The following is a 27,929-nucleotide window of genomic DNA, read 5'->3' as shown; positions in this document are numbered from 1 at the left end:
GTGATTTAATAATAATAATAAACAACAACATTCACCCACTCAGTCAGTTTGCTTGTGCAGATCCATTGCATAGTTATTTCACCACACCATTAGATACATTTTCATCTCTTTGCGATTAACCTACAAAACGATGGAAACTTCTGGTAGGAATACCTCCAATGTAAGAAAAGACAGATAGCTACTTACCGTAAAGAAGAAACGTCCAGTTGCAGACAGGCACAATTAAGGTACTTCCAAAAACTATATGTAAGTGTCCTTTAATTTTCCTGTCTGCAACTTGATGTATCTTCTTTATGGTAAGTAGCAATCTGCCCTTTTCTACATTGTAATTTAACCTATGAGACATGGGCTCAAGAAACAGCAAACAGGACAGTGGTTTCAATTTAGGTGCTAAAAATACATTGCCTCTATTCTTGCTTCCTATTAGTTATGTCTAAAAATCATCCTGTTGGCTTGATGAACTGACGATAGTGAACCTATGAACAGTAGATAAGCATAGCCGCGACTGCCACTGGCCCTGAACTGTATTGTAGCCACTGAATACTGTGTGCCACAAAACGATTTTTTGCAAAATCGCTTAGCTCACTTTTGACTTGGAAACATCTGAGCTGCAGGGTTGCATAAACGCCTTAGCTTTTGCTGGATATTCTCTGAACAGTTCTCAAACCAATACCACAAGCTTAAGTTGTTTGTTCATGGCATTTGGCAGTGGTGTGATATCTGGCTTGTTCTGTAGTGGATTCAGTGGAAGACTGTCTTTTTCAAGTGTTGATACACGTGGAACGCTATTTCTCTTATTTATTTGTGCAACACATGGCATGATTGCTTGCTGCCAATCATTCGGCACAGAATACTATGATGGAAATAAACAATAAGCTTCACAAACATAGCACAACCCCCCAGAGAAGAAGACTGATTTGCCGATTGGCTGTTAGTCACGTAGTACAGCTCTACCTGGTTCTGTGCATCAGACCTTAACCCGCCTTCACAGCTGCTCTCAACTCAAGGATATAAATAAAATAGCTAGAATTGACTGGATCAAGGGTTTCTTGATAGTGTCAACTACTCACTGTCTGAAAGCACTAGTTTATAAAGAGCAAAAGAAACAAATGTTGCAGAATTATTTGAGTATTATGAAGAAGCTATTCATTCTGACAATTTCATAGAAGACTGGATATATAACCTGATGTTGATTCTTTGTATGCTGAAGTGAAAAGTACAGGTGAATGTGAATCTTGTACACGGAGAATAAATGTACCTCTTTGCAACAGAATTACTGTAAGCAAGCACAAGGGGAAGACAGCTGAGTAAGGAGGTATTTGGCCTCATTCGAAGGGAGGGGGTAGGGGGAGAAATCATTAATACTAGCTATAAAAAAAGCTGAAATGGATTGCAGACACTAGTAAAAAACAGTGAAAAGAGAGTTTAAAGAAAATTAAATATGAGAAATTAAAAAAAAGAATGCAAGGCTGCAACAAAACTGTAGTAATTGAATCTTCTGATCTTCTGGTTGTGAAAGTATGGACTTAAAGTGATATAAGGACTATACATAAAGTATTTTGAAACAGTAGAGTTTGCAGGTATGAACAACAAAGTTCTATTTGTAGAGCAGGAGGAAGAAAGACAAACATTTTAAAGCAAGATTCATACAGTCAGTTCAATTACTTCTTCGTGTGATTTTCCTGCATTTATTTCTTTAGAAATATGTTATGGTTCCAATACTTTAAATAAACTTTAATTTAGAACTAAAAAGAGCTTCTTTATTTGAGTGTTCAGAGGTTCCTCATACCCTGTTAAAATATGCATGGTAGGAGTACAATTCAACAGAAATAGGCTTCAACAGAAATGTGAAATTCAACCTTTCATTCATTTCTAGGAAAAAATTTGCAAGACATCCCATGTACTATAGTAACTAAGAATGCTAATTCCAAAAGAATTCCATTTGAAAAATATGTAGTGTAACATATGTTGAAATTTTATCCCTTCTTCCCTGTACATTACCTTTAAAATCACATTTTAATTTGAAGTTTGTCACATTTTTGCAAAAGTGTACAGAAGTGTGGTATACAGATCATTGCGATTGTTGTACATATTACCTGTGTATATTCTGTCCTGGGTTCTCCATTATTGCAACAAAATGTATTTATTGTTTCTCCTGTGTGCGGCTAATTTGTGTGTAAATGATACATTTACATTAAAAGAGTTATTATTTGTTTTCCCACGATGTCTGTTTCTAGTTAATAAATAGTGGCCTATTGTATGTAACTGTAAGGCTTGCTTGTGTGTAAAAATAAGTATGTAGTGTGTACCACGAAAAGTGATTTGCTGGACCGAATAAAAATAAATAAATTAAATATGATGTTTCAGGTTACAGTAATGCTGTTGTGAAAGGTAACTGTGCAGCATCTATTATGTTTAACACTGCCACAAATTTTTATTGAGAAACCGAAGGCAGATCAACAAATCCGTCAAGTAAGTCACATAATGTTGCATAATGAACATTCTTTAAATTAATAATTTGTTTCTAAAACAAGTTCACATATATGAAATCTGAAAAATTTAGAGTAAATGTTGTGGGTCTGTTACTGTATTTCAGTATATGTAGAGTTCAAACTACAAAAAAGTGTGTAGTAGGATGCATGAAGTAAACCTCTTCTTGTCTTTCTAATTACCAGATCACAGTGGATGTGTAAGTTGTTATGAACTTTACATTTATCTTCATACTAACAGAGTTGTGTGTAAACAAGTACAGAACACTCCTGGATTCCACCTTGCAAAACTGGCCTACATAATCATGTATGTTGGTTTTTATGATATAGGCCTATCACATATCTGCCTTTGAGTACCTGCCAGTGGAGATTTTTAACTGTTTCTGCGTCACATTTCCACAACTGAAAGAAGTCTGCAACCATTTGAGATGTTTTCATTGAATATGGTTAAATTCTCTTGTTTATCAGCCCATTATGAATCCCTGGTCCTTAGCAACATTGCAGTATAGACTACCAGCAGGTATACCATTGAATCAGTCTGCCAATTGCTTTGCTTACTGTTCCACAGTTCTAAACAAAGAAGGGAAAGACAAAAAGATGGAAGGAGTATATAGAGGGTCTATACAAGGGCGATGTACTTGAGGACAATATTATGGAAATGGAAGAGGATGTAGATGAAGATGAAATGGGAGATACGATACTGCATGAAGAGTTTGACAGAGCACTGAAAGACCAGAGTCGAAACAAGGCCCTGGGAGTAGACAACATTCCATTAGAACTAATGACGGCCTTGGGAGAGCAAGTCCTGACAAAACTCTACCATTTGGTGAGCAAGATGTATGAGACAGGCAAAATACCCTCAGACTTCAAGAAGAATATAATAATTCCAATCCCAAAGAAAGCAGTTGTTGACAGATGTGAAAATTACCGAACTATCAGTTTAATAAGCCACGGCTGCAATATACTAACGCGGATTCTTTACAGACGAATGGAAAAACTAGTAGAAGCCGACCTTGGGGAAGATCAGTTTGGATTCCGTAGAAATATTGGAACACATGAGACAATACTGACCGTACGACTTATCTTAGAAGCTAGATTAAGGAAAGGCAAACCTACGTTTCTAGCATTTGTAGACTTGGAGAAAGCTTTTTACAATGTTGACTGGAATACTCTCTTTAAAATTCTGAAGGTGTCAGGGGCAAAATGTAGGGAGCGAAAGGCTATTTACAATTTGTACAGAAACCAGATGGCAGTTATAAGAGTTGAGGGGCACGAAAGGGAAACAGTGGTTGGGAAGGGAGTGGAACAGGGTTGTAGCTTCTCCCCGATGTTATTCAATCTGTATATTGAGCAAGCAGTGAAGGAAACAAAACAAAAATTCGTAGTAGGTATTAAAATCCATGGAGAAGAAATAAAAACTTGAGGCTCGCCGATGACATTGTAATTCTGTCAGAGACGGCAAAGGACTTGGAAGAGCAGTTGAACGGAATGGATAGTGTCTTCAAAGGAGGGTATAAGATGAACATCAACAAAAGCAAAACGAGGATAATGGAATGTAGTCGAATTAAGTCGGGTGATGCTGACGGTATTCAATTAGGAAATGAGACACTTAAAGTAGTAATTGTTATTTCGGAAGCAAAATAACTGATGATGGTCGAAGTAGAGAGGATATAAAATGTAGACTGGCAATGGCAAGGAAAGCGTTTCTGAAGTAGAGAAATTTGTTAACATCTAGATTTAAGTGTCAGGAAGTCGTTTCTGAAAGTATTTGTATGGAGTGTAGCCATGTATGGAAGTGAAACATGGACGATAAATAGTTTGGACAAGAAGAGATTAGAAGCTTTTGAAATGTGGTGCTATAGAAGAATGCTGAAGATTACATGGGTAGATCACGTAACTAATGAGGAGGTATTGAATAGAATTGGGGAGAAGAGGAGCTTATGGCACAACTTGACTAGAAGAAGGTATCGGTTGGTAGGACATGTTCTGAGACATTGAGGGATCACCAATTTGGTATTGGAGGGCAGGGTGGAGGGTAAAAATCGTAGAGGGAGACCAAGAGATGAATACACCAAGCAGATTCAGAAGGATGTAGGTTGCAGTAGGTACTGGGAGATGAAGAAGCTTGCACAGGATAGAGTAGCATGGAGAGCTGCATCAAACCAGTCTCAGGGCTGAAGACCACAACAACAACACTGTTCCACCTATGAAACCCTTATCTCAGTGGAATATTATTTATAGGTATTTGTATGAAATGACTTAACTGCAAGACTTGGTAGTCTTGGTACTTGTTTTATAATTTTCTTAGATATGGATGAGTATTATGTGTAACATTTCTTTGTAGACGACTACATCTTCTACTAAATGTCCGATATTGCAACTGCCTGTATGTTAGTGTGGGTAATACAAAGACTAGTGTTCTCATTCTATAAGTCACTCATGGTTTATCAGTGACTCTCCAGCCAAAATAACATGTTGTCTTCTCCCTGTCAGGAATTCCTCAACTCCGTTGTAAATCTTCCTATAGAACATAATATAAAGCAGACCTCATCGAGCACTGAATCAAAAACAACTGGAACAAGAGGATCTTTATTATACAATTAAGAAGAGGAAGGTGCTCTGGCTCCTAAAGTTAGGGTGTATGTGCCCTTATGTACCTAACCATATACTGCTACTCACTTTTTTCCATGTACAAGCAATTTCAGTTAAGTTGTGGGTGTCATTCCCCATCTAGTCTCCACACATAACTTTGTAACTGCTAATCCTGGTGCTACACAAAGTAATGTAGCTTGTCCGTGAGGATGTGGAACTGTCAGTCATAAAACAATGAGTTGGTTTTCCTTCTTTTTATCCTAATGTCCCCATTATAATTTAAATTGTGCACCGTTTTTGCTACTTGCAAACTGTTAATATAGCTAATCTGCTAACCATTCATTTCTGTTTTTGTTTGCCTCTACATTTGTTCATATTGTAATTGTAACTTTGTTTGGGGTCCTATTTGCTTTTCACTGATAGTTTTTTTTTTGTCGGAATAGCTTGGGATAGGTAAGATTTTGAATGTATTTCTTATCTCAAGGCACTTAACTACAACAAAGCTGGTGTGCCCTGGCTTTCTCCACAGGTGTACACCAGGGCAGGTTCCCTCCATCTTAAAATGAGGTCATATGTTTTAATGTTGGTTTTGCGAGGAATGCTTAAATTATGATCCACTATACTTTCTTAAAGTACAAGCAACACGTTGGAGAATTGGGCAGCCAACTCGTGAAATGAAAATTGCGTGCTTCTTACACTGGATTTGCATGAAATGCTTGGGTGACAGTGCTGCATGGAGTAGCAAATGTCTAGTGTCGATGATGATGATGATGATGATGATGATGATAGCTGAATGTGACAAAGCAGATTACTTATGCTATAAACATCACAGATATCTAAATATTTGCCATCATTTGTCTCAATTGCCAAAATGGCAATTACAAAAGTTAATGTCATTATTCGAGACAGACAAAGCCAGCATGTGTGTGTACAATTGGACAAAGACCTACAAATGTCAAATGAAACAAGAAAGATTTGGAGAACACCACTCATTAAGTCAACACAGAAGACAGCAGATGCTGTTTAAAAACACAGACTTTCCTGCCAACGGAGAAATATTGAGTGAAAGATCATATAAGATAGCTCCAAAGCTATGCAATTGAAAGCATTTGTCAGTAAAACACACACACACACACACACACACACACACACACACCATGCACACATGACTGCCAATTCCAGTGTGTGTGTGTGTGTGTGTGTAAGGGAAGGGGGGGGGATTGCAAGTAGGCTTGTGGTTCTCTTGTGGATGAAGGCTATGGCCGAAAGCTATGTTAGTGTCTTTTAGTTGTGCCTGTCTGCAACTTGATGTATCATCTTTATGGTAAGTAGCAATCTGTTGTTTCCTACATTGTTGATATTCGTACTGGGAGTTCCCATTGTTTGATAATCGAAAGTGTGTCAGAGAGAACATAAAGACCTTTTGCCCCACCCACCCCCATCCATCACAAAATACCAAAATAAAGGGAAAAAAATTTGGCGGGGGGGGGGGGGGGGGGGGGGGAGAAATTTCATTGTTCAAATGACTTTTGTACGAGGTGTGTCCCTGTGTATATATGTGTGGAAGAGGCCCATTTTAAAGACTCATAACAGCCCAGTGCTAATGATTCAGATAATCTTAGGAAAGGTGACTTCTGTGGGGAGATAGCCAAGGAGAGAGAGGACATGTTTATCAGCGACAGGCATAGTTCCAGTCGTCTCTCCCATAACACCACCTTAGTGGCAGTTTCAGCAGTAGTGCAAGTGGTGCCAAATAAGAAAATATTATATTCCTAGCCCACTATTAACACAATGAGGCACTTGGCTGTCTGTCGGCTCACCTGACTATTTCTTCTTTGTTGATACTTCAACTCACATAATATACCATGGTGCTTAATTGCCATCTGTTTCCGGCGTTCGTTGAGTGCATCGTAGTTAGCATTGAGTTATACCTGTTAGCAGAGCACTCACTGAAGCACTGCTAGGCAGTCGGCATCTCCCACTGTTCTTGTGATACGCCTACCTGCCCTCCTCTTCCCCCCTGATGTAGCTCACTATGAAGTGGTTAATGATCTGCATTCAAGTGATCACATCCTATACATCACTGTGACCTTAGCCTGCTGTCTCGATACTACTTGATACGTCTCAACTTCATTAGGTTCACCTCAGCTTTGCTTGAAACAACTCAGTACAGCATTACATTTCATTCTGCAGTGCAATGTGTTTCTTACAGCATGTGGTGTGATAGTTTTCTTGTGGTGTAAAGGAAGTTCAAAGGTCCTCTGGCTATTGCAATGTACACTGGAAAGGAGACGAGTCAGGTGATCTGTTGTCACAGGCCTTTAAAATGGAATGTAATTGATTCTTTCTCCAGGAGAAAGTTGAGAATTCTCAGTGTTTCTTATGAAACAGTGTTACTATGCTATGCACAGAGAATGTAAAGTTTCAGTTGGCGGTGAAAGAGCAAACGGTTACAATAATTAATAGAATGATTTGTAAGGGATTAATTAAATTGTATATCATATTTGCAGACATGATGAATGTGATGTAATTGGTGGTACAAATAGCAAATTTTCTGAAGCCACATTGATTTCCTTCAGTGTATTATGGGATTGAATCAAAAATATGGAGAAATAATGTATTACTGTGAACACATTAGTTAATTCAGGAGGCAATGCATCCCTGGAATGATTTTTGATTCAAGACTCACTGTGATGGCTTTCTAACGAAAAATGGATATCTGGAATCAATATTAGAAGATCCTGAATGGATTGTGCAGACCTTGCATTTTTAATGGACTTGACTGCATACTTGAGCACCTGCGGTAAAACTTTGAAAAGTGAGAAGCAACTTATTTCTGATTTGATGGCAACAGTGGTTGCATTTAAAAAGAAAATCACACCGTGGAAGGGACTACTACCGACAAGAGCACCGTCCATTTCCCTAAACACTCTGGTATTAAAGAAAAGGTGAATTTTGAAAAAAAATTGTTGCAATTTTGAAAGAATTACAGAACAATTTCCTAAATGTTTTGAGGACATTGCCGAACTCACAACTGTATTTTAGTTGTGTTCAAAACCATTTGCTGTTTTGGTTGCAAGTCCCCTGTGTATGTGCAAATAGAACCAATTAATCTGCAGTGTGAGTCCCATTTAAAATATAAATTCCATTGCATTAAAACATTTCAGTAGTGCTATAAATTCTTCTGTCACTGTAGTGAGCTGCAAAAGTGGTATCAATGTTTCGATGAACAAGGTTTTTTTTGTGATAATGAAACTAAATAAATCATGATTTTGTGGCAACTTGAGTGGTGAGACTGTCTACTTCTGTCCGTGTGCTAACAGTTTGTGCCAGATATAGATTTTATTATGTCTTCAGTGAACCAAAAATAAATAAATAATTGTGAATGTTTGTCTTGTTTGTAACTTTTTTTTGTTAAAAAATGGAGCCATAGCAGTGTCAGTACAGTAGTTCTAGATAACTGTATTTGATTCCAGCTACATGTGAAGCAAACATTTATTCCTCCTAACCATGTACTATAGATACTGTTTGTTTTCGCCTTCCTTTTCTGTATCTAAGTTTAAATGTTGTAAGAATTTTACAGGGAAGAGTATTGTTGATGTAATGGAACTACAAATCCTGCTTTATTATTTTTATTTTTGTTGGTTTATTTTCTTGTACCAGAAGTTAGTAACAATATAATATTGGAAATATTTTATGGAGGTGGGCTGTACAGCTTTAATAAATGTGAAGTACTGCATTAAGCAATACACTGCTGTAATGGTATATATATATATATATATATATATATATATATATATATATATATATATATAATTTTTTTTTTTTTTTTTTTTTCAGACAATTCCGGTCTAGGATCAGATCATCATCGGGCCGAAAAAATCATTTCAGCCATGCATTAATGTAATGGGAATAACACTTACGACAGTTACATAAATGCATAGCTAAGATGCTATTCTGTCTCAGTGATGGTCTGATCTTGGACCGAAATCAATTGTCTGTAATCAGATATACTATTACAACTGTGTACTGCAAAATGCAGTTTGTAACAGTATAATATTGCTCTTCATGTTGAGTTTTACAGAGCTTAAGAGTTTGGATTTTACTAATATAGCTTAATATGAAAGCAAGCCACATGCAAGCCATTAAATGTTCCTTGCGCGACTGCTTGTGGTATAATACTGTGGGTTCGCAGTTTTCCATCTATTGGAGTAAGGAGCACTGGCCTCTAATCAGAGCCAAGTGTTCTATTTTGGTGTGGCTGGATGTCAGTTGACTGCAAAGAACCTTGCAGCCCTTTGAATATAACAATGAGAGCTATGTATATGAAAAGAGAGCAAACAAAGATAATTGTGAGCATTTCCATGTTCAGTCATGTACCAGTTCCACCAAAGTTAGGGAAATCATTAAGTGGATTTCCCATACCTGGGGAAGGACACTAATATCTTCTGTGAAGTCTCCAGAGTCCCTTGAAAGAATCTCAAGACACTGAAAATCCAGTGGCATAATGTTATTTTAGCAATCTACTGTTACACTCCTTAAACAAGTAAGAAAGCCATGTTTCCAGTGAGGCATCACAGCAGTGTTCACACGAGCTGCCTAGGAAAAAATTAGCCAGGTGTGAGGACGACTCACACACTGGGGGGTCCATATAAATCTCATTATTTATACAAACAGGTTCCGACAACCAGGAATCTTGATGTTTCTTGCGCGTTATCGACATTGACGCTGGCAAGGTATCAGTCCCAGGGATCGCAAGACTCCCAGGAATGTTTTACTTTCAAGAGCCAGATAGTAAATGCCAAAAAAAAGATATTTTTTCTTGTCACATAATTACAAATTCACAGTTTTCAGATTCTTTTCCTTTGTATGTAGTGTGAAACCTTGCTTGCCAGATTTAACTATTTTAGGTCAAACCATGTCAGATCAACACAGAAAAGTACAATTTTCAACCTCATATTGTTCGATTTTAATAAAATTTGATGTGTTCATTGCACATGGCGAGCACAAAAAATACCAAACAGCAGAATTTTAGCACAAGTAAGACAGGAATAGCAGTCAGTTGAAGTTCTCAAAATGTGTAAAAAATTTGGCAAATGTTGCTGGAACAGTGAGTCAGTTAACTTTGGAAAGGTCTTGAAACAAGCTTTTTCAATGATATGCAAGTTTTTCATATTCAAATAATGTACGCAATTGAAGTCAGTGATCTTGTACTTTGACCTTGAATATCTCAAAATACGTCACCTATGAAATTGACAAAAAAAAAATTTTGCTTCTTCATGTTATGTAACAAGGTAGAATATCAAGTTGGAATGACAATGGTATTTAGGAGGTATAAATTATTATGTACAACAATGTGTTCCATTAACGCAAAATAAATTGTATTGAGGATCTAGAAATATGAGACAAAGCACTGAAAAACGTGTTTATTGTTGAAAAGGTGGTGTTATAGCACTGCACAGTAAAGTAACAGAGTAGGTGGGTCACTATCAAGCTATCCAATATTGGATGGCAGTGTGGCTACTAAATGTACACTGATAGTTGCAGCTAAAGGTGTTGTACATTGAAATTGTACAACTCTACCTTGAAGATCATGTATTGCTGTAATCAATTTGGGGAAGATGGCCGAGCAGAAACAAGAAAAATCTACTTAAAGTGCAGGTGTGGATGGTTGGTATGATGGGTGGCATGATGACACACTACAAAATATGTGAAAAATGTAGAAAAATATTAACTCTGGGACAAGGGCTTGTATCTGACCCAACTACATTGACGCAAGTGGAAACCATAAACCTGCATACCTCCGAGACTAGTCAAACACATCTGTAGCCCCAAAAATGGCTTTAGACACATTAAATTATAGTTTGGTATCTCATGGCGAGTCTCCAGTGGAAAAGAAGAGGCTGAGAGAGAAAACATATACACAGAAAAGGTTTGAGTAAGTTTCTGAAGTGTTTCAAAGTAATTACGTTCCCAGTGTGAAAAAAAATGTAGATTACGAAACAAATGTTGAACCTGGAAAGGTAATGCAATAGAAAGAGGAATTCAGTACCAGCACCGCAAGCAGTGAGAAGATCCAAATTCTGATACTACTGCTGAAAAGTTGGAACATTCAGAGGATTAAAAATGAATTTAGAGCCTCTAACTAGTTAGTGAGAAAAGCAAAACAATTAGCCACAGAATGTAGTATCTTAGCATCTTCCAATCCAAGACCTAAACATGTCTTAAGTGAACAAATTGTGAATATTGTCTTAGAATTCTGTTTTTCTGTGTAGGAGGATTTTGTTTCTGTCAATGAAAATGATTACCAGGATTCAGAAACAAAAACGATTTGTGTTGGGAAACTTGCATGAACTGTATCAGGCATTCAAAAATGAACACCAAGGACTGAAAATAGGGTTATCGAAATTCTGCCAGTTGTTACCCAAGAACTGAGTTTTGGCTGGTGCAACTTGGTACCCACAGTGTGTGTGTTTGCAGTGTACACCAAAACATGAAAGTTATGTTCAAAGGTTCCAGATTAAAAGAGTTGAGGCGTGATGCAGACTGTCAGCTTAGTGCCTACAAACCCTGTCTTGAACTTGGATCATTTGTAATCCTGCACAGCCATAATGCTATATGTCCACGTGTGAAGAATGCCTAGCTACACATTCTATCATAACTCATCTGCAAGAGTTGTTTGATGAAAGTGGATTTGATGAAATAACATACAAACTGTTGACATGTAAGATAGAACAACTCTCCAGACATGTGGAAGACTTCTTGGGAAACCTTGCAGATAAATTAAAAAAGCTTCTGTTGCATTCCTTCATAATCACCCAACACTCTGAATTTCTACATCTGAAAGACACACTTAATAATAAATGCATTGTAATATGGGTAATTATCTGCAAACTCACATTTGTCCTGAAGGATGAGGTGCAGGGATTTCATTGGAACAATGCACAGGCCATCATTCATCCATTTGTTGTTTGTTGTGAATACCCAGTAAACCGAGCAGTTGATAACATTTCTTTTGTTGTAATATCAGAATGCATTAAGCATGACACAGTGAGTGTTCATCTTTTTCAGTGTCACTTAGTTATCTTCACGAGATCCCATTCTCATTGAACACCCTAGTACAGGTACTACTTCTCAGATGGTACTGCAGCCTAGTATAAGAATCAAAAAAATTTTGCCAATATAACTTTTCAGCCAACTGATTTCAATGTCTGCAGAATGGCATTTCTTTGTCACGTCACATGGCAAAGGACCATGTGATGATATTGCTGTCATCAAGAGACTTGCTGACCGTGCCAGTCTGCAGCGCATCTGCAACTCTTAGGTAATGACAGGCAGAGAGTTGTTTGAATGGTGCTCCAAGAATACTCTAGTGTCACTCTCATTATACAACTAACAGTGAGTACGATGAAGAATTTTTCCTTCAAGAGCAGCTTGCACAACAAATTCATGCAGTTGTAGGTACCCGTAAGTTACATTGTGTTACTCCTGCTGGCCATTACAATATCCAAATGAAAATTTTCTTGAATTTACCAGTCATCAGAAATGAATCTGTTCTAACTAGGACCCAATGAGACTTGTACCTCGATGGTATCACAGGGCTTTTGCATGCATGTACCAAGGTCGCTGGAGGCCGGGATGTGTTTTGAATGTTAATGAAGATGTCAGTTTGGTTTCAGAAAGCTTCCTACATCCTCATGGGCCTTCACCTTCTTATGTATACAGTGAGAAACCTGACGTATTAACTGTGTGCAAGAAGGGCATTCTTACAAAGGTTGATGTGAGAACAGCAACAGGACAGACGCATTTCCTTTCACCATAAGGTGCACACACTGTTGTTATTGCTTCCCAGTATTGAGGCATAGTAAATCTAGAGGATACAGTTGTTTCTGTAAATCTGAACCTGTTTAATGTGCTTTCCAAACATTTGTTTGGCTGGGACGGCTGTATCATGTTTCGCATCATTGAAGGTCAGATGTCGTAGTGTGTGACCTTGCACATTGTAAATGCTTGTTATTGGTCTGTTGACAGTACTAACTTTTTTGAGCTGTGTTGTAAGACTGCCTTTTTAACAATAAACATGGTTTTCAGTGCTCTGTATTGTATTGTTGGACTCTGAATACAATTGATTTTGCATTAATGCAACACATTGCTGTATTTATATTAAATTTCAGCCTCTGGTTGCATAAGCAAAGAAACTTTACCTAAGTTTTGGCTATAATAATGTAGCCTTCTTCAGAAATGCCACAATCAAAAATGAAATTAAACTATGCCAGAGATTGGCCTAATCAAACTTATTTATTTATTTATTTATTCCATGTGATCTGATGGTCCTCAGTGTGTTGCAGATGTCAGAAAATATCAGTTAACATTGTTAACATATATTGATATATTATCCTAACGTATTATATTGCAGAGATTGGTTAAGTTTACTTCACTCCAATTGCTCAATGTTTTCAGTTCAACACAAATAGCAAGATTACTGTTCTAAGTATTCATTCATAGAGTAAAAACAGTGACACAACAAATATGACTTCACAGCTTTGTTAAATTTTATGTTGTCTTCGATGGACTTAATACTAGTGGGAAGATTGTTGAACAGTTGGAGGCCCATGTGGAAAGCCCCCTTTTTACATAGATGAGTATTTGTACGTAAAACATGAAAATTTTGAGTTTTTCCTGGTGTTGCGTTTATGTATTTCATTATTTTTTGAGACTCTGGAGTCAGTTGGCACTATGTGGTTTCTGAAAAATTTTAGAGTCTCGGGAATGTATAGGCAAGGCAGTGTAAGGATTTCCAACTTTCTGAACATGGGTTTGCAGGAGTCTCTGGGTTTGCTCCCACTAATAATCCTCATTGCTCTCTTCTGGATTTTGAATGTGTTCAGGGCAGTTGGAGAATTTCCCCAGAATATCACACCATATTTTAGGTGGGCTTGTATGTAAGCGTAGTACGCACTGGTTAATGTTTCCAGGCTAGCACATGATTTCAGTACACTCAATGCATAACAGCCAGTACTAATTCTGGCATTTACTTTTCCTGTATGTGTATTTCATTTCAGGTTATCTTGAACCCAAGGACCAAGGAATTTGAAAACAGTGCCGGTATCTATTGGCTGGTTATTTACAGTGACAAGTGACTGAGAGGAATTTGCATTTTGTGTTGTGTGAAAGTTCATGGAAGCTGTCTTTTTGGTGTTGATAGTTAATCTGTTGATTTTAGCCCAGTTGCTAAGTTGTTCATTGGCCAAGTTCACAGCTTTTTGCACAGCCTCTGTATTCTCCCCTTTGAGGAGTACAGTTGTGTCATCAGCAAATATTATTGTTTTGTGTGCATCTACATTCAGGCTCAAGTCATTAAGAGACAGGAGGAAATGTAAAGGTCCCAATACTGAGCCCTGTGGTACACCTTGCTTTACGGTTTTACTACTTGATAGGATTTCAGTTATTGAGTTGGTTTGTCTATTAGTGTATTTCATGCTGACATTCTGCATCCGATTGGTTAGGAATGAAGCAATCCAATTGTTTGCAATCCCTCTGATACCATAGTGTTCTATTTTTTCCAGCAATATTTTGTGGTCAACAGTGTCAAAAGCCTTTGACAGATCCAGAAATATGCCTGTTACGGGCTGTTTTTTATCCAACAGATCGAATAGCGTATTTATGCAATCATATACTGCAGTTTCAGTAGATTTGTTGCTTCTGAACCCTTGTTAGTACTACAGTACATATTAATAAGACTGCGTCACTTCTACTAATGTTTTGCCATTAGGTCACGCCAGCGGGCCAGACAGTTGGGCCGCGGGCACTGAGTTGTAACTCATTGATACGTAATTGTCATATTCAAAAAATGTACACAATTAACATCAGTGACTTTGACCTTTAATATCTCCAAACATGATGTTAATTGTGTATATTCTTTGAATATGACAGTATTATATATCAATGAGTTACGACCTAGTGCCTGCGGCCCATCTGTCTGGCCTGTTGGTGTGACCTAAAGGCAAAACATTAGTAGAAGTGACACAGTCTTATGGCTATGTACTGTAGTACTAACATTTTAAGTTTGATTAAGCCAATATCTGGCATGTTTTAATTTCATTTTATATTGTGACGTTTCTGAAGAAGGCTACATTATTATAGCCAAAACCTTAGTTTCTTTGCTTATGCAACTGGAGGCTGAAATTAAATATAATTACATTTTACAGTCGCTGATTTTGCTAAAAATATTCAAACATTGCTGCATATATTAATTTATATCTCATCATCCCATTGTCGTCCCAAATTTGAGTTTTTACTTCATTGTATAGGGTAACATGAAGCAAATATATTTTTTTCGGCAATTTTGAAGGTGACATGTTTGGAGATATAAAAGTTCAAAGTCACTGATGTCAATTGTGTACATTCCATTCTTTGAATATGACATAACAACATATCAATGAAAAGTATTTATGCAATCATATACTGCAGTTTCAAAATTTCCTGGTTCAGTGACCTGTCTTTATTAGAACAGAAGTTTTCTCAGCTACATTTTAAAAATTTTCTGCACATTTTTAGAACTTTGAGTAGCCATTACTCTCACCATACTTGCGCTAAAATTCTGTAATTTGATATTTTTCATTCTCCGGTCATGGGCAATGATAACACCAAATTTTATGAAAATCAAAGGGGGTTAGCTTGCCACCTGTGTTGATTTGACATGGAATGACGTAGGTTTTGATAAGTGAGTTTCCGAGTATCAAAAATATGTGAAAGACATGGCTGTATCCTTTGATAGCATTGACTTAGAAGCTTCATGTTTTTACTTCGCCAAGGGTCCATGGTCCTTAATATGTGATATAAATTTCAACGTCGTATGTATATTTGTTCCTGAGAAAAAGGATTTTGAACAGACAGACAGAAAGATGAATAACAAAGCGAGCCTATAAGGGTACTGTTTTTACAGGTAGAGGTACAGAACCTTAAGCAAGGAGTGCATGATGAACGACTAGCTGGTTCATGAAATCAGGGTCATGTTCAAAGTTGCTATTAATATTGTATCGTGTACAGTAAGAGATTTCTTCAAGATCTCCTTCTTGCAGACAATTTTTCTGTCTTCTATTTCACTTCCAGCCTAACAATGATGTTACCATAAATCTATTTCAAGTGGTGATTGACAGGCTTAAGAAATTAGCTCAACACTTTGGTGTCAAATAATCTTAAGAGAATACAGTTTTTTTATTTTTTATTTGTGTGGTATTGGTAGGAAGAGTGGCTATTAAAAAAGCGTGTTTAGCTATAGTGTGGCTCCTTCTGGCCAATGAGATCTGTTGAAGTGGTCATAATGCATGTCTGAAGTGGATACTCTTGTCGGCAACTGGATTGTTTCTGCATTGGGAAAATACACTAGTGAGTACTGCTTGTGATGTACAATTGTCAGTATTTCACATATTGATACAATGCACTCTAGCTGTCTGTGAGAGGATGGTTCATGTGTTGGATGACTTGCTCTCTGTCTGGTATCTGTAAGTTTTTGTTTAATATCTCATTGGAGGACTTGAAAACTTAATCTTCTTGTGGTGCACTTGTATTCTCTCTCTCTCTCTCTCTCTCTCTCTCTCTCTCTCTCTCTCTCTCTCGCCCCCACACCCTCACTCCCCCTCCCCCTCTCTCTGTCTGTCTCCTCCCCCCTAGTTGTCTGTCTCAGGTGGGGTGCTTTGGCCTCATTGACCTCCTGAAAGATTGGAGACACATCCCTTGCCTGCTCTGGCCCTGGGGTCCCATGCTGTTGTGGCCCTTGCTTGGCAGTTGGCAGTCTGGCCTGGCACCTAACCTTCCCCCCTTTTTATTCTCCCAGTTCTTTTACATTTGCCATTTTTAATGTTACCTTTCATAAACTTTTACCATCTTGTCTGTGTTGCTCGTTTCAGTGGGGTAACAGATGGTGAGATGGTCCTGATGGGATGCAGAGGATGCGTTTGGCACCCACATAGTGTCCTCCAGGGATGTGCAACTGCATTCTGAACAGAGCTGCTCGCCCACCTTACCCCTCTCACTGCCCTCCCACTTTTCCTTGATTTTCTTTCTGTCTTATATCTTACTTACAATTGGACTTCCCAGGATTTGCATTTTGTATCCTCCTTCTGTGGGTTGTTTGTGGTTCGATAGAAGGTGAAGGGACTGATGAATTCGCAGTTCTGTCCCTTTAACTCCAGTTACCAACCAGCCAATCTCTCTCTTCATAACATTTTTGTGGTGCAGCCACAATTTTTTACCATTATTAATAATATAATCCCTATGTAATTTATCTAGAGTGATACAAAATTTTAAGTAAATACTGGGTCAAGCACAAAAAATCTGATTCAGAGATAATCATACGAAAGCAGTATAAAAGTTGGGGATGACAACACAGACAAAAAAAAAAAAAAAAAAAACTGTACAGGTTTCTTGTCACATCTGTGTGCTTATTCTATGTTAGTAGATTTAAGAATAAAATGATAGAAAATTTGAAGAAAATGAAATGTTCTGTATGCAGTGGCTTTAACAAAAATAACGATACAAGTGCCATCATGCTCATTTTCACTTATTTTGAAAGGGTTTCATAAAACCACGGATTGTCCTCTCTCTCTTTTTTTTTTTTTTTTTTTTTTTTTTTTTTTTTTTTTTTTTTTTTTTTTTTACAAATGGAGTCAGTCTAACTAAATCCTTTCTCTTTTCTTCGGAAAGTCTAGGTTCTCAGTGTAATATTTCCAGCTGCACCAGTTCAAAGTCAGAAAGCTTCATGTTCCCCTTAAAGATGTTATGTTCCTCGAACTCTTCAATTGCATTGGGAGTTGGCTGTACTTGGTATACTCGTAGCCCATTCAGCAGTCTGTGTGATCCACTGTGCTTTTGAAATACACATACAGATGAAATTCGTATGTTTTCTAGCAGTAAAATCTGCTTCTTGCGTAACAGCCATTGTGACCTGCATTGTGTGCGTAGCTTCAGTGATGAGGTGATCTGATGATGATGATGATGATGATGATGATGTATTGATGATGATGGGGAATTGAACCCGGGACCCCGTGCGCGGGAAGCGAGAATGCTACCGTAAGACCACGAACTGCTCTCTTTTTAATAGAGAGACTTGAAGTAGACGAGAGCTTGATTTTGACAAAAAGAGCTTCAGAAGCAAGTAATGTCATAAGTAGACCATGCTGAAAGACCAGAGTCGAAACAAGGCCCCCAGAGTAGACAACATTCCATTAGAACTACTGCCAGCATTGGGAGAGCCAGATCTGACAAAACTCTACCATCTGGTGAGCAAGATGTACGAGACAGGCGAAATACCCTCAGACGTCAAGAAGACTATAATATTTCCCAATCCCCAAGAAAGCAGGTGTTGACAGATGTGAAAATTACCGAACTATCAGTTTAATAAGTCACGGCTGCAAAATACCTACGCGGATTCTTTACAGACGAATGGAAAAACTGAAAGAAGCCGGCCTCGGGGAAGATCAGTTTGGATTCTGTAGAAATGTTGGAACACGTGAGGCAATACTGACCCTACGACTTATCTTAGAAGAAAGATTAAGGAAAGGCCAACCTATGTTTCTAGCATTTGTAGACTTAGAGAAAGCTTTTGACAATGTTGGTTGGAATACTCTCTTTCAAATTCTGAACGTGGCAGGGGTAAAATACAGAGAGAGAAAGGCTATTTACAATTTGTACAGAAAGCAGATGGCAGTTATAAGAGTCGAGGGACATGAAGGGAAGCAGTGGTTGGGAAGGGAGTGAGACAGGGATGTAGCCTATCCCCGATGTTATTCAACCTGTATATTGAGCAAGCAATAAAGGAAACCAAAGAAAAATTCGGAGTAGGTGTTAAAATCCATGGAGAAGGAATAAAAATTTTGAGGTTCGCCGATGACATTGTAATTCTGTCAGAGACAGCAAAGGACTTGGAAGAGCAGTTGAACGGAATGGACAGTGTCTTGAAAGGAGGGTATAAGATGAACATCAACAAAAGCAAAACGAGGATAATGGAATGTAGTCGAATTAAATCGGGTGATGCTGAAGGAATTAGATTAGGAAATGAGACACTTAAAGTAGTAACGGAGTTGTGCTATTTGGGGAGCAAAATAACTGATGATGGTCGAAGTAGAGAGGATATAAAATGTAGTCTGGCAATGGCAAGGAAAGCGTTTCTGAAGAAGAGAAATTTGTTAACATCGAGTATAGATTTAAATGTCAGGAAGTAGTTTCTGAAAGTATTTGTATGGAGTGTAGCCATGTATGGAAGTGAAACGTGGACGATAAATAGCTTAGACAAGAAGAGAATAGAAGCTTTTGAAATGTAGTGCTACAGGTGAATGCTGGAGATTAGATGGGTAGATCACATAACTAATGAGGAGGTATTGAATAGAATTGGGGAGAAGAGGATCTTGTGGCACAACTTGACTAAAAGAAGGGATCGGTTGGTAGGACATGTTCTGAGACATCGAGGGATCACCAGTTTAGTATTGGAGGGCAGCGTGGAGGGTAAAAATCTTAGAGGGAGACCAAGAGATGAATACACCAAGCAGATTCAGAAGGATGTAGGTTGCAGTAGGTACTGGGAGATGAAGCAGCTTGCACAGGATAGAGTAGCATGGAGGACTGCATCAAACCAGTCTCAGAACTGAACACCACAACAACAACAACAGACCATGCTGGTTTTCTGGTATGTGCTTTGACAACTTTGGGGACAAGGAAAGAAATTAACTACAAACATGCACACAGAATAAATTTTATATGAGAAACACAGTTGTAAGAACCTTAGGAAATATCGGAAGTCAGGTAAACGTAATATTAAGATATTAACACATAATTTATTGAGTGTTGCAGAATTGTTACTGCCAATTCTTATCTGTATAGGTGACATCTTAATATTCATAACCCTTTGCTAATAGTAGAGACATATTAAACGTTATCAGTTACAGTGGTAAAAAATTATTTCAAATATTATGGTTTTAACCTTGTATGATTTAAGTACTCCTTATTGGAAGAAAAAGACAGCCCAGCATACATAACTGAAACATGTAAGAATGTAACATAATTACCCTTTTGATTTCAGGCTGGCGAACACAATGCCTACCAGCGTGCAGCTGACTGTTCCATCATACAGTAACAGTGTAATAGCAAATGGAGGAGGTTCCCCACCTCCTCCACCACAGCAGCCTTCAAGACCAAAGTCCTCTCAGCCTCAGTCACAGGCGCAGGCGCAGCAGCCACAGTATCAGCGCCTAAAAGTCGAGGATGCTTTGTCTTATCTTGATCAGGTTAAATATAAGTTTGGAAGTCAGCCTCAGGTTTATAATGAATTCCTTGACATAATGAAGGAATTTAAATCACAGAGCATCGATACTCCGGGAGTTATACAAAGAGTCTCTAATCTCTTCAAAGGGCATCCTGAACTGATTGTTGGATTTAATACATTTTTGCCACCTGGATACAAAATTGAAGTTCAACCAAACAACCAGGGCTATACGTTCCAGGTGTCTGTATCAATGCCAAGTTCAGTAATTGGTGTTCCAGCTACTGCTGTGGTTCCATCTAGTAGGCCTTCTTCCCCAACCAATACTCCAGTGCCACCCCCAAGTTTCTCTACTGTTCCTGCACCTGCAGTGGCAGCCACCAGTTCTGTTGCTCCCAAGACACCACCACAGCAGCAGTTACAGCAGTCACCTGCACACAGTATTTCTCCATTGCCAGATGCGCAGTCTGCTCAGAGTCAGCCAGTAGAATTTGGACATGCTATCAACTATGTCAACAAAATAAAAAAGAGATTCATCAGTCAGCCAGAGAAGTATAAAAGATTCTTGGAGATTTTACACACTTACCAGAAAGAACAGAAGAATGTAAAAGATGGACAGGGTCATCCTACAAGACATCTTACAGAAGCAGAAGTGTATGCACAGGTTGCTAGGCTTTTTCAGAATCAAGAAGATCTTTTAGCTGAATTTGGCCAGTTCTTACCTGATGCGACAAGCCATCACTCGACTGTATGTGATAGACTTGCCTCTGCCCAAACCAGTAATGCTGGTAGCAACAACAAAGTGAACACAGGTGAAACTGTCACACCATTGAAGAAGAACAGTGGTTCTGGGAAACCTGCCCATGACAGTTCAGTCACGCGAGATTCACACGAGACACCTGTCGTTACAGAGCACAGGAGTAGTACCGCAAGCATTAGTCATGTCAAGTCAACACCCATGTTGTCACCACGTGCAGGAAGTCCACCTCCCAAGAGACACAAGACAGCATGTTTGAGAGATGTGTCAATTGCAGAAGCTGCAAAATATGGAAACCTTACAGATTATGCCTTTTTTGATAAAGTGAGGAAAGCTTTAAAAAACCAAGAAGTATATGAAAATTTTTTAAGGTGTCTTATATTGTTCAATGAAGAGATCGTTTCTCGTTCAGAATTGGTGCAGCTGGTAACACCTTTCTTGGGGAAATTTCCAGAACTGTTCCGTTGGTTCAAAGATTTTGTAGGAGTCACAAAAAATTCAGCAGCAGGTAATGGCTCTGGCAGCAGTTCAGCTACTGTTGAATCTATTCCGAGTAATGTTGTCCGACAAGACAGACCTGCAGGTGACCTGGCAATGGAAATAGACTACACAGCATGCAAAAGATTGGGTGCGAGCTACTGTGCTCTTCCAAAAAATTATATACAACCAAAATGCTCAGGTCGAACTGCTTTGTGCAAGGAAGTTTTAAATGATACTTGGGTGTCTTTTCCAAACTGGTCAGAAGATTCAACATTTGTTACCTCCAGAAAAACACAGTTTGAGAAATATATATATCGATGTGAAGATGAAAGGTTTGAACTTGATGTGGTTATAGAAACAAATGCTGCCACTATACGGGTGCTACAAGGAGTGAACAAGAAACTGTCACGAATGTCACCTGAGGAAGCAGCTAAGTTCCATTTGGATGACTGCCTTGGTGGATTTTCACCCACAATTCATCAGAGGGCCATCAGACGAATTTATGGAGACAAAGCAGATGATGTGATAGATGGTCTGAAGAAAAATCCTACTGTGGCAGTGCCAGTTGTTCTTCGTAGACTTAAAGCAAAGGAAGAAGAATGGAGAGAAGCACAGAAAGGCTTTAACAAAATATGGAGGGAACAAAATGAAAAGTACTACCTAAAATCTCTTGATCATCAAGGGATTAATTTCAAACAAAATGATTTGAAAGTGCTGCGCTCCAAAAGCTTATTTAATGAAATAGAAACCATCTATGAAGAAAGACATGACCAAGCTGATGAAGGTACTGGGGAAGTAGCAACAGGCCCTCATCTTATATTGCAGTATAAAGACAAAAGTATGCTTGATGATGCTGCTAATCTGTTGATTCATCATGTCAAAAGGCAAACTGGCATCCAATCAGAAGACAAACAGCGTGTGAAGCAACTTCTGCGTCAGCTTCTACCTGATATGTTCTTCCATCCTCGCCAAGAGCCCAGTGATGATGAGCAGGAAGATGATGAAGAAGATGACCGATGTAAGCCAAATGGTGACAAACCATCAAGCAGTAAGAAAAATAAAATGAAAGGTTTCCTTCATGCACCAACAGGACCATCTGATGAAGCATACACACTCTTTTTCGCCAATGGCAACTGGTATCTTTTTCTGAGACTTCATCACATACTGTGTGAACGTCTCACTAAAATATATGATCAGGCAGTCATTTTGGCAGCAGAGGAAGCCAAGGAGCGACAGGATCGGAAAGAGTCAACAGCTGTAACATTGCGTCTCAAACCTAAAAGTGAAATTGATGTTGAGGATTATTATCCAACTTTTCTGGATATGGTAAAGAATGTGTTGGATGGCAACATGGACAGTAACGCGTATGAGGACACTTTGAGAGAGATGTTTGGCATCCATGCCTACATAGCTTTTACATTAGATAAAGTTGTAACTTATGCAGTTAGACAGCTGCAGCATATTGTATCAGATTCCACTTGTCAGAAATGTATTGAACTTCTTCGAAATGAAGCCAAACGTGATGGGGCTGGTGGACCCTGCCATACAGCTGCCCAGAGGGCAGCAGCAGAACAAATGTATCAAAGACGTGCAGAAAGATTGATGGGTGATGAGGTGTGCTACAAAGTACTTATTTATAGACGTGACTGCCGAATGACAATTGAGCTCCTTGACAATGATACAGAAGAACCGGATCCACCTGCAGAAGTAGAAAAATGGTCAACATATATTGAGCGATTTACCAATCCTGGTGGCACTGCAGACCAGATACTGGATGCCACATCGAGAGTGAGATCAAGAAAACCTGTGTTCCTGGCTAGGAATGTACGCTTGTGGAGACAGCATTCGGGTAGCTTGGCTGAGAAAAATAGGGATAAGGTTAATGAAAAATCAAGTCCGGATGGAGAAGTAGAAACCAGTAAAAGTGACAGGGGAAATACCAAAGAAGGAAAGGGTAAAATAAAACCAAATAGTTCAGATGATGAAAAGAGCCCATCTGCTGGAGGCTCAAGAGATAAAGTCCATTATGCAGATAACAGTGGGGAAATTGTTGGTGGTGATGGAATGCAATGTCGGTTTAATATTAATCAGTACAGGATGGTGTTTGTTGTAAATAAAGAAAATTATTTATACAAACGACAGGCTTTGCGCAAGGCTCGTACTTCCCATCAAGCTGTTTCACTTCATTTGAGTGAGAAGTTTCAGAAATGGCTTAACAATTGGGTTGGAAAAAATGTGACAGATCAGCAACATGCGGCTTGTAAGGACTGGTTATTGGGTCGTGGTGACGATGTAGTGTCTAACCAAACTCGCGTTCTGTCTAATAATAATTTGAACATGACACCTTATCACCCTTATAATCGGTATCGTGTGGAATATTTGGAAACATCGGATAAGAAATGAATACACAAATGTTCTGTTGTTTATATGTAAGAAAGAGGGCACAAGATACACTCAGTCCATTTATTTAATGGAAGTATCTAATTTCATATTATTGTACAAAGTTCCCTTGAGTGCAGCAAATGCATCTATACAACTTCGGAACCTTATATGGGTGACAGAAAGCTTTTTGAGAACAGTTCTTCCCTAAACTCTTGTCAGTTTTCATAACATTTACGGTAACATACTTTATAGTCCGATTTAATATGTGGCACTGTATAATTTCAAACAATGCCATTAGATGTTTCCTTTAAAGGACACACCGTGTTCTTCATTCTACAAACATTCAGTTTTTAATCAGAAAACCCCTGATTTTATAATAGTAAGTAATGAGCAAGTACTGCTGTTGGTGCCAGTGATTTATTATACATGTCAAAGACATTGTTTAGGTCGTAATAACTGAATGTGTATTGCTTTACACATGCTGTTTATTTGAAAGTGAATGGACAGTGAAGTTAGCAATAAATATTCTCGGAAACCCACATGTAGTAGCATTTGTCCATGTAAAATACTGTTTTCTAGGGGTACTTTGAATATATATGTGTGAATATATATGTGTTTTTTACTTCATTTGTTATGTTATTGGACTTTATTTCAAATTAGTCAGTAAATATGCTAAGCAGTGTCCCCAAGCAAAGTGTAAGAATAGTTTGCTTTGACATTGAATCATGGTCATGCATGTTTCTTGAAGTAGTTAAAACATTATTGAGGACAGTGTTAATGCCTGCCTGTTGTATTCCCATTTTAGTCTCTCTCTCATTGATCATTTCTCAGGCTGTGTACTTGTAACTTTTCATTTTATCCTTCAGAGCCTAATACTGGAATAATTTTTATAGGCTATACTGGAATCATTTGTCACATAAATTCATTCATTATCATATTGCTGCAGTTTGTTCGACATTCTTAAAGCCTCTTAGGGAGGTCGATGTAGCAGATTGAAATGTATTTTCCTTCATACAATCAGCATGTTTTAACTGTAGTGGACCATATATGGAAGGGAACAATTAAATACACTGATGGAGGAACACTTGGGTAAATAGTGCACCTCACTACAAAATAATGATGCGATTGGATAATGGTGATACTTGTATATCCACACAATTCTTCATTAAATAGTTTTATCAAATGCTAGAAGGCTTTTGAGTTAATACCTTGTAAATAAAATTGTATAAAATAGTTGTAGAAAACTAACATTATATTATTTCAAATAAAATGTTTACACGTAATCAAATGAAGTTCGTCTCACATTGCAGTTTGGTTCTTGTAAGATGAAAAGGGGAACGTTATTAGTTTACTGTTAAGACATTGAAAATTAGTATTGATTAAGACATAGTGTTTTATATTGCTTTATCCTATTTATTTTACCTGTCCGGTGTTAGCATACAGGGCATTTGCAGTTTTTGTGGTAGGAAGAAATCCTGCTTAGACATACAGAAATTCTTCATTGAATGACGTAGCTGAAGTCTTGATTTGTAGATGATTAAGTTGTTCTGTCCACATTTTAAATGTTGTGTATGTGTAGCTACGGATGAACACGTATCATTGTACATATCATATCATATCGTGTGTGTGTGTGTGTGTGTGTGTGTGTGTGTGTGTGTGTGTGTGTGTGTAACTACCGTACATGTCAGAAGTAGATTACACAACAGCAATCATATAGTATAACACTATAATGGATATGTGTTAGTTTCTTAATAATGTTTGCACTTACTTTACTTCTTTTGTGTTCTTGCGCAAGCAAATAACAGTAGGCCGTATTACTGAATTTTGTGGATGTATTTAGTGTCATTATTTCTTCTTACTCCTGCTGGTTAAATGTTTTAGGGCATTTTGTTTACTGCTTCCATTATTTGAGTACCTGAAAAATGAATCTAAAAAGAAGTATCAATGTAATGGTGTTTGAAATGGAGTGTGTCTTTTATCTGTTTTGTAACTGTACAGTTTCTTTCAGATTTTATGATCACAGATATAATGTGTATCTAAGAAAGCACTTGAGTAGTTTACTGATAGAAACAAGACTGTTAATGGGTTTTGACAACTACTTTGTAGCAGGTCTTATTTTTTGTGATGTCATGTAGTTCATTGTGATTTTGAAGACATTGCGGTAAATGCAATTAAATGTGACGCATAGTTACATAAAGCCAAATCTTTATGTCAGTATTTTTCCATTGTAATTTGTGTAAGTTTGACAGTTTGTGGCCATAAGTTAAATTAGTTGCATCCTTTTGTAATCTGGTCATAAATATTTTGAATTTTGTCCATTTTTGCATTACTGTCACCTTTTAAAGGTAAAAGTAGCATACGTGTAGGAGCAGCTGTGGCTTATTTTATTTCAAGTTGAACATAGAGATCTTTTGTTTACACATAGTCTTCACATATTAGATGTAGTTTATTAGAACCAAACAAATTATAGATTCAGTTCTTGTTACATTCTTCAAGGCTTTGATCAGTTGTAGCATGTTTGCTAAAATCTTGCCATTGCAATGTATACTTTCAGATATATTAGAAATTCTGTGGTACTGTCTCCTCTGTTTTTTCTTTGAAATGTTATTGGCTCTCTGTCTTATGTACAAATTCAATTTAATGCAGAGTAATATATTCCCCTTGAACAAGAGTTGCTGTAGTAAGATGATGTTTACAAAATGAGAATTTAGGGAACTCTCTAAACAAAACTTGTTGCTGCTGATGAGTTTTAAGTGCATACTGTTTAGCTTTGTCTGGAAATGTGATGTAGGTGTTTTATTAAAAATGTGGTGTAGTATTTTAAGGTACTGAGAGGTTTGCAAATTTATAATTACTGTGCTGTTCACTCAAAATGTTTTGATGCTGCATGGTTTCCAGGTATGTAAGTTTTCATAAATGCTAATATGTCGTTAGAATGTAACTGGACAGAGATAAAATCCACTCATCAAGCTGTGGCAGTAGAATACACGTATAAATGTATTTAAGTTAAACTTTCATATGTAAGTTCTCTTGCTGGCACTTGCTGAGTTGGTTTTTATCTATCCATTTTCATTATATTTATAAAAATTTGTTATTTTTTCTAATGTGTTGTTAATTAAATGAAAAATATTGTAAACATAATACACAGTTACTTCAAAAGAATTTTTTTTTTTTATGTGGTAGAATAAAGATTGTGTAAATTATGATGCATGCTTAGAGAGAAAAAAACATACAGAACTCTCTTAACATTATTTTGGTTTCTGTTAAACAGTTTTTTTTGCTCTATTTCTAAGTCTTACATTCAAGCTTATTTTTAACATGTTATTAGTTTCTGCAGTAGGTTTAAAACTTAAAATTGTAAATGTGTGTTATAAAGGATCTGCTCATAGATGCAAAAAAATTCTCTTTTCTGATTCTTTAAAATGCCTGTATATAGGTGAAACTATTTGTATGAATTCTTATCCTTACTCTTACAATTTATGCTCTTTGTGCGAATTTTTACTGTCTACATACTTGTATTTTTTTATTGTAACAGTTAGTTAGTGTAGGTTGAATAATACCCAAATTATATTGCAAATTATGTACCAAATATATATCTGTGAAATTAACATGTACTGGTTTTACAAATCTTTATTTTATCGTTGCCTTTTACACTACCATTTGGCTTCCTTCCTACCCATCTTCTCCAGAGGCATAGGTTACAGTATTCTGTCTAATTTAAGACATGTGGTTTTGGCAATCATGATTTGTATTTATCATTTTCTCCCCATTGCACATATAGTTTCCTTCCCATCAGTATGTTCTCCAAAGGCATATGCTGTACTATTGTGTTGTCTTACTGAAAATGTATGGAGGGTTTGGCAATCCTAACTCGTGTTTTCCGTTACGTCCCCAAATCACATAAGATGAATGCTGATTGGTTCCTCAGACAAACCAGTGGCTTATTTCCCACCCTACTGAAATTTCAGTTAGT

General features: G+C 37.6%; 1 protein-coding gene across 1 annotated transcript in view; it reads left to right on the top strand.

Annotated features, from left to right (window-relative positions):
- The window catches only part of LOC126475248 (paired amphipathic helix protein Sin3a-like), a 36,707-nt gene extending 9,143 nt beyond the window's left edge, over positions 1 to 27,564 (top strand). The window contains exons 3-4 of the mRNA XM_050102950.1: positions 2,368 to 2,472; positions 20,158 to 27,564. Coding sequence (XP_049958907.1) covers positions 20,171 to 23,977 — 3,807 coding nt within the window. The 5' untranslated portion in view covers positions 2,368 to 2,472; positions 20,158 to 20,170 and the 3' untranslated portion in view covers positions 23,978 to 27,564. The remainder of the gene's footprint in view (positions 1 to 2,367; positions 2,473 to 20,157) is intronic.
- The last annotated feature ends 365 nt before the right edge of the window (positions 27,565 to 27,929 follow it).

The sequence above is a fragment of the Schistocerca serialis genome, chromosome 4 (assembly GCF_023864345.2).
Source record: "Schistocerca serialis cubense isolate TAMUIC-IGC-003099 chromosome 4, iqSchSeri2.2, whole genome shotgun sequence".
NCBI lineage: Eukaryota > Metazoa > Arthropoda > Insecta > Orthoptera > Acrididae > Schistocerca > Schistocerca serialis.
Note: the sequence above shows the minus strand (reverse complement) of the source record. Positions and strands in the feature narration are given on the sequence as shown.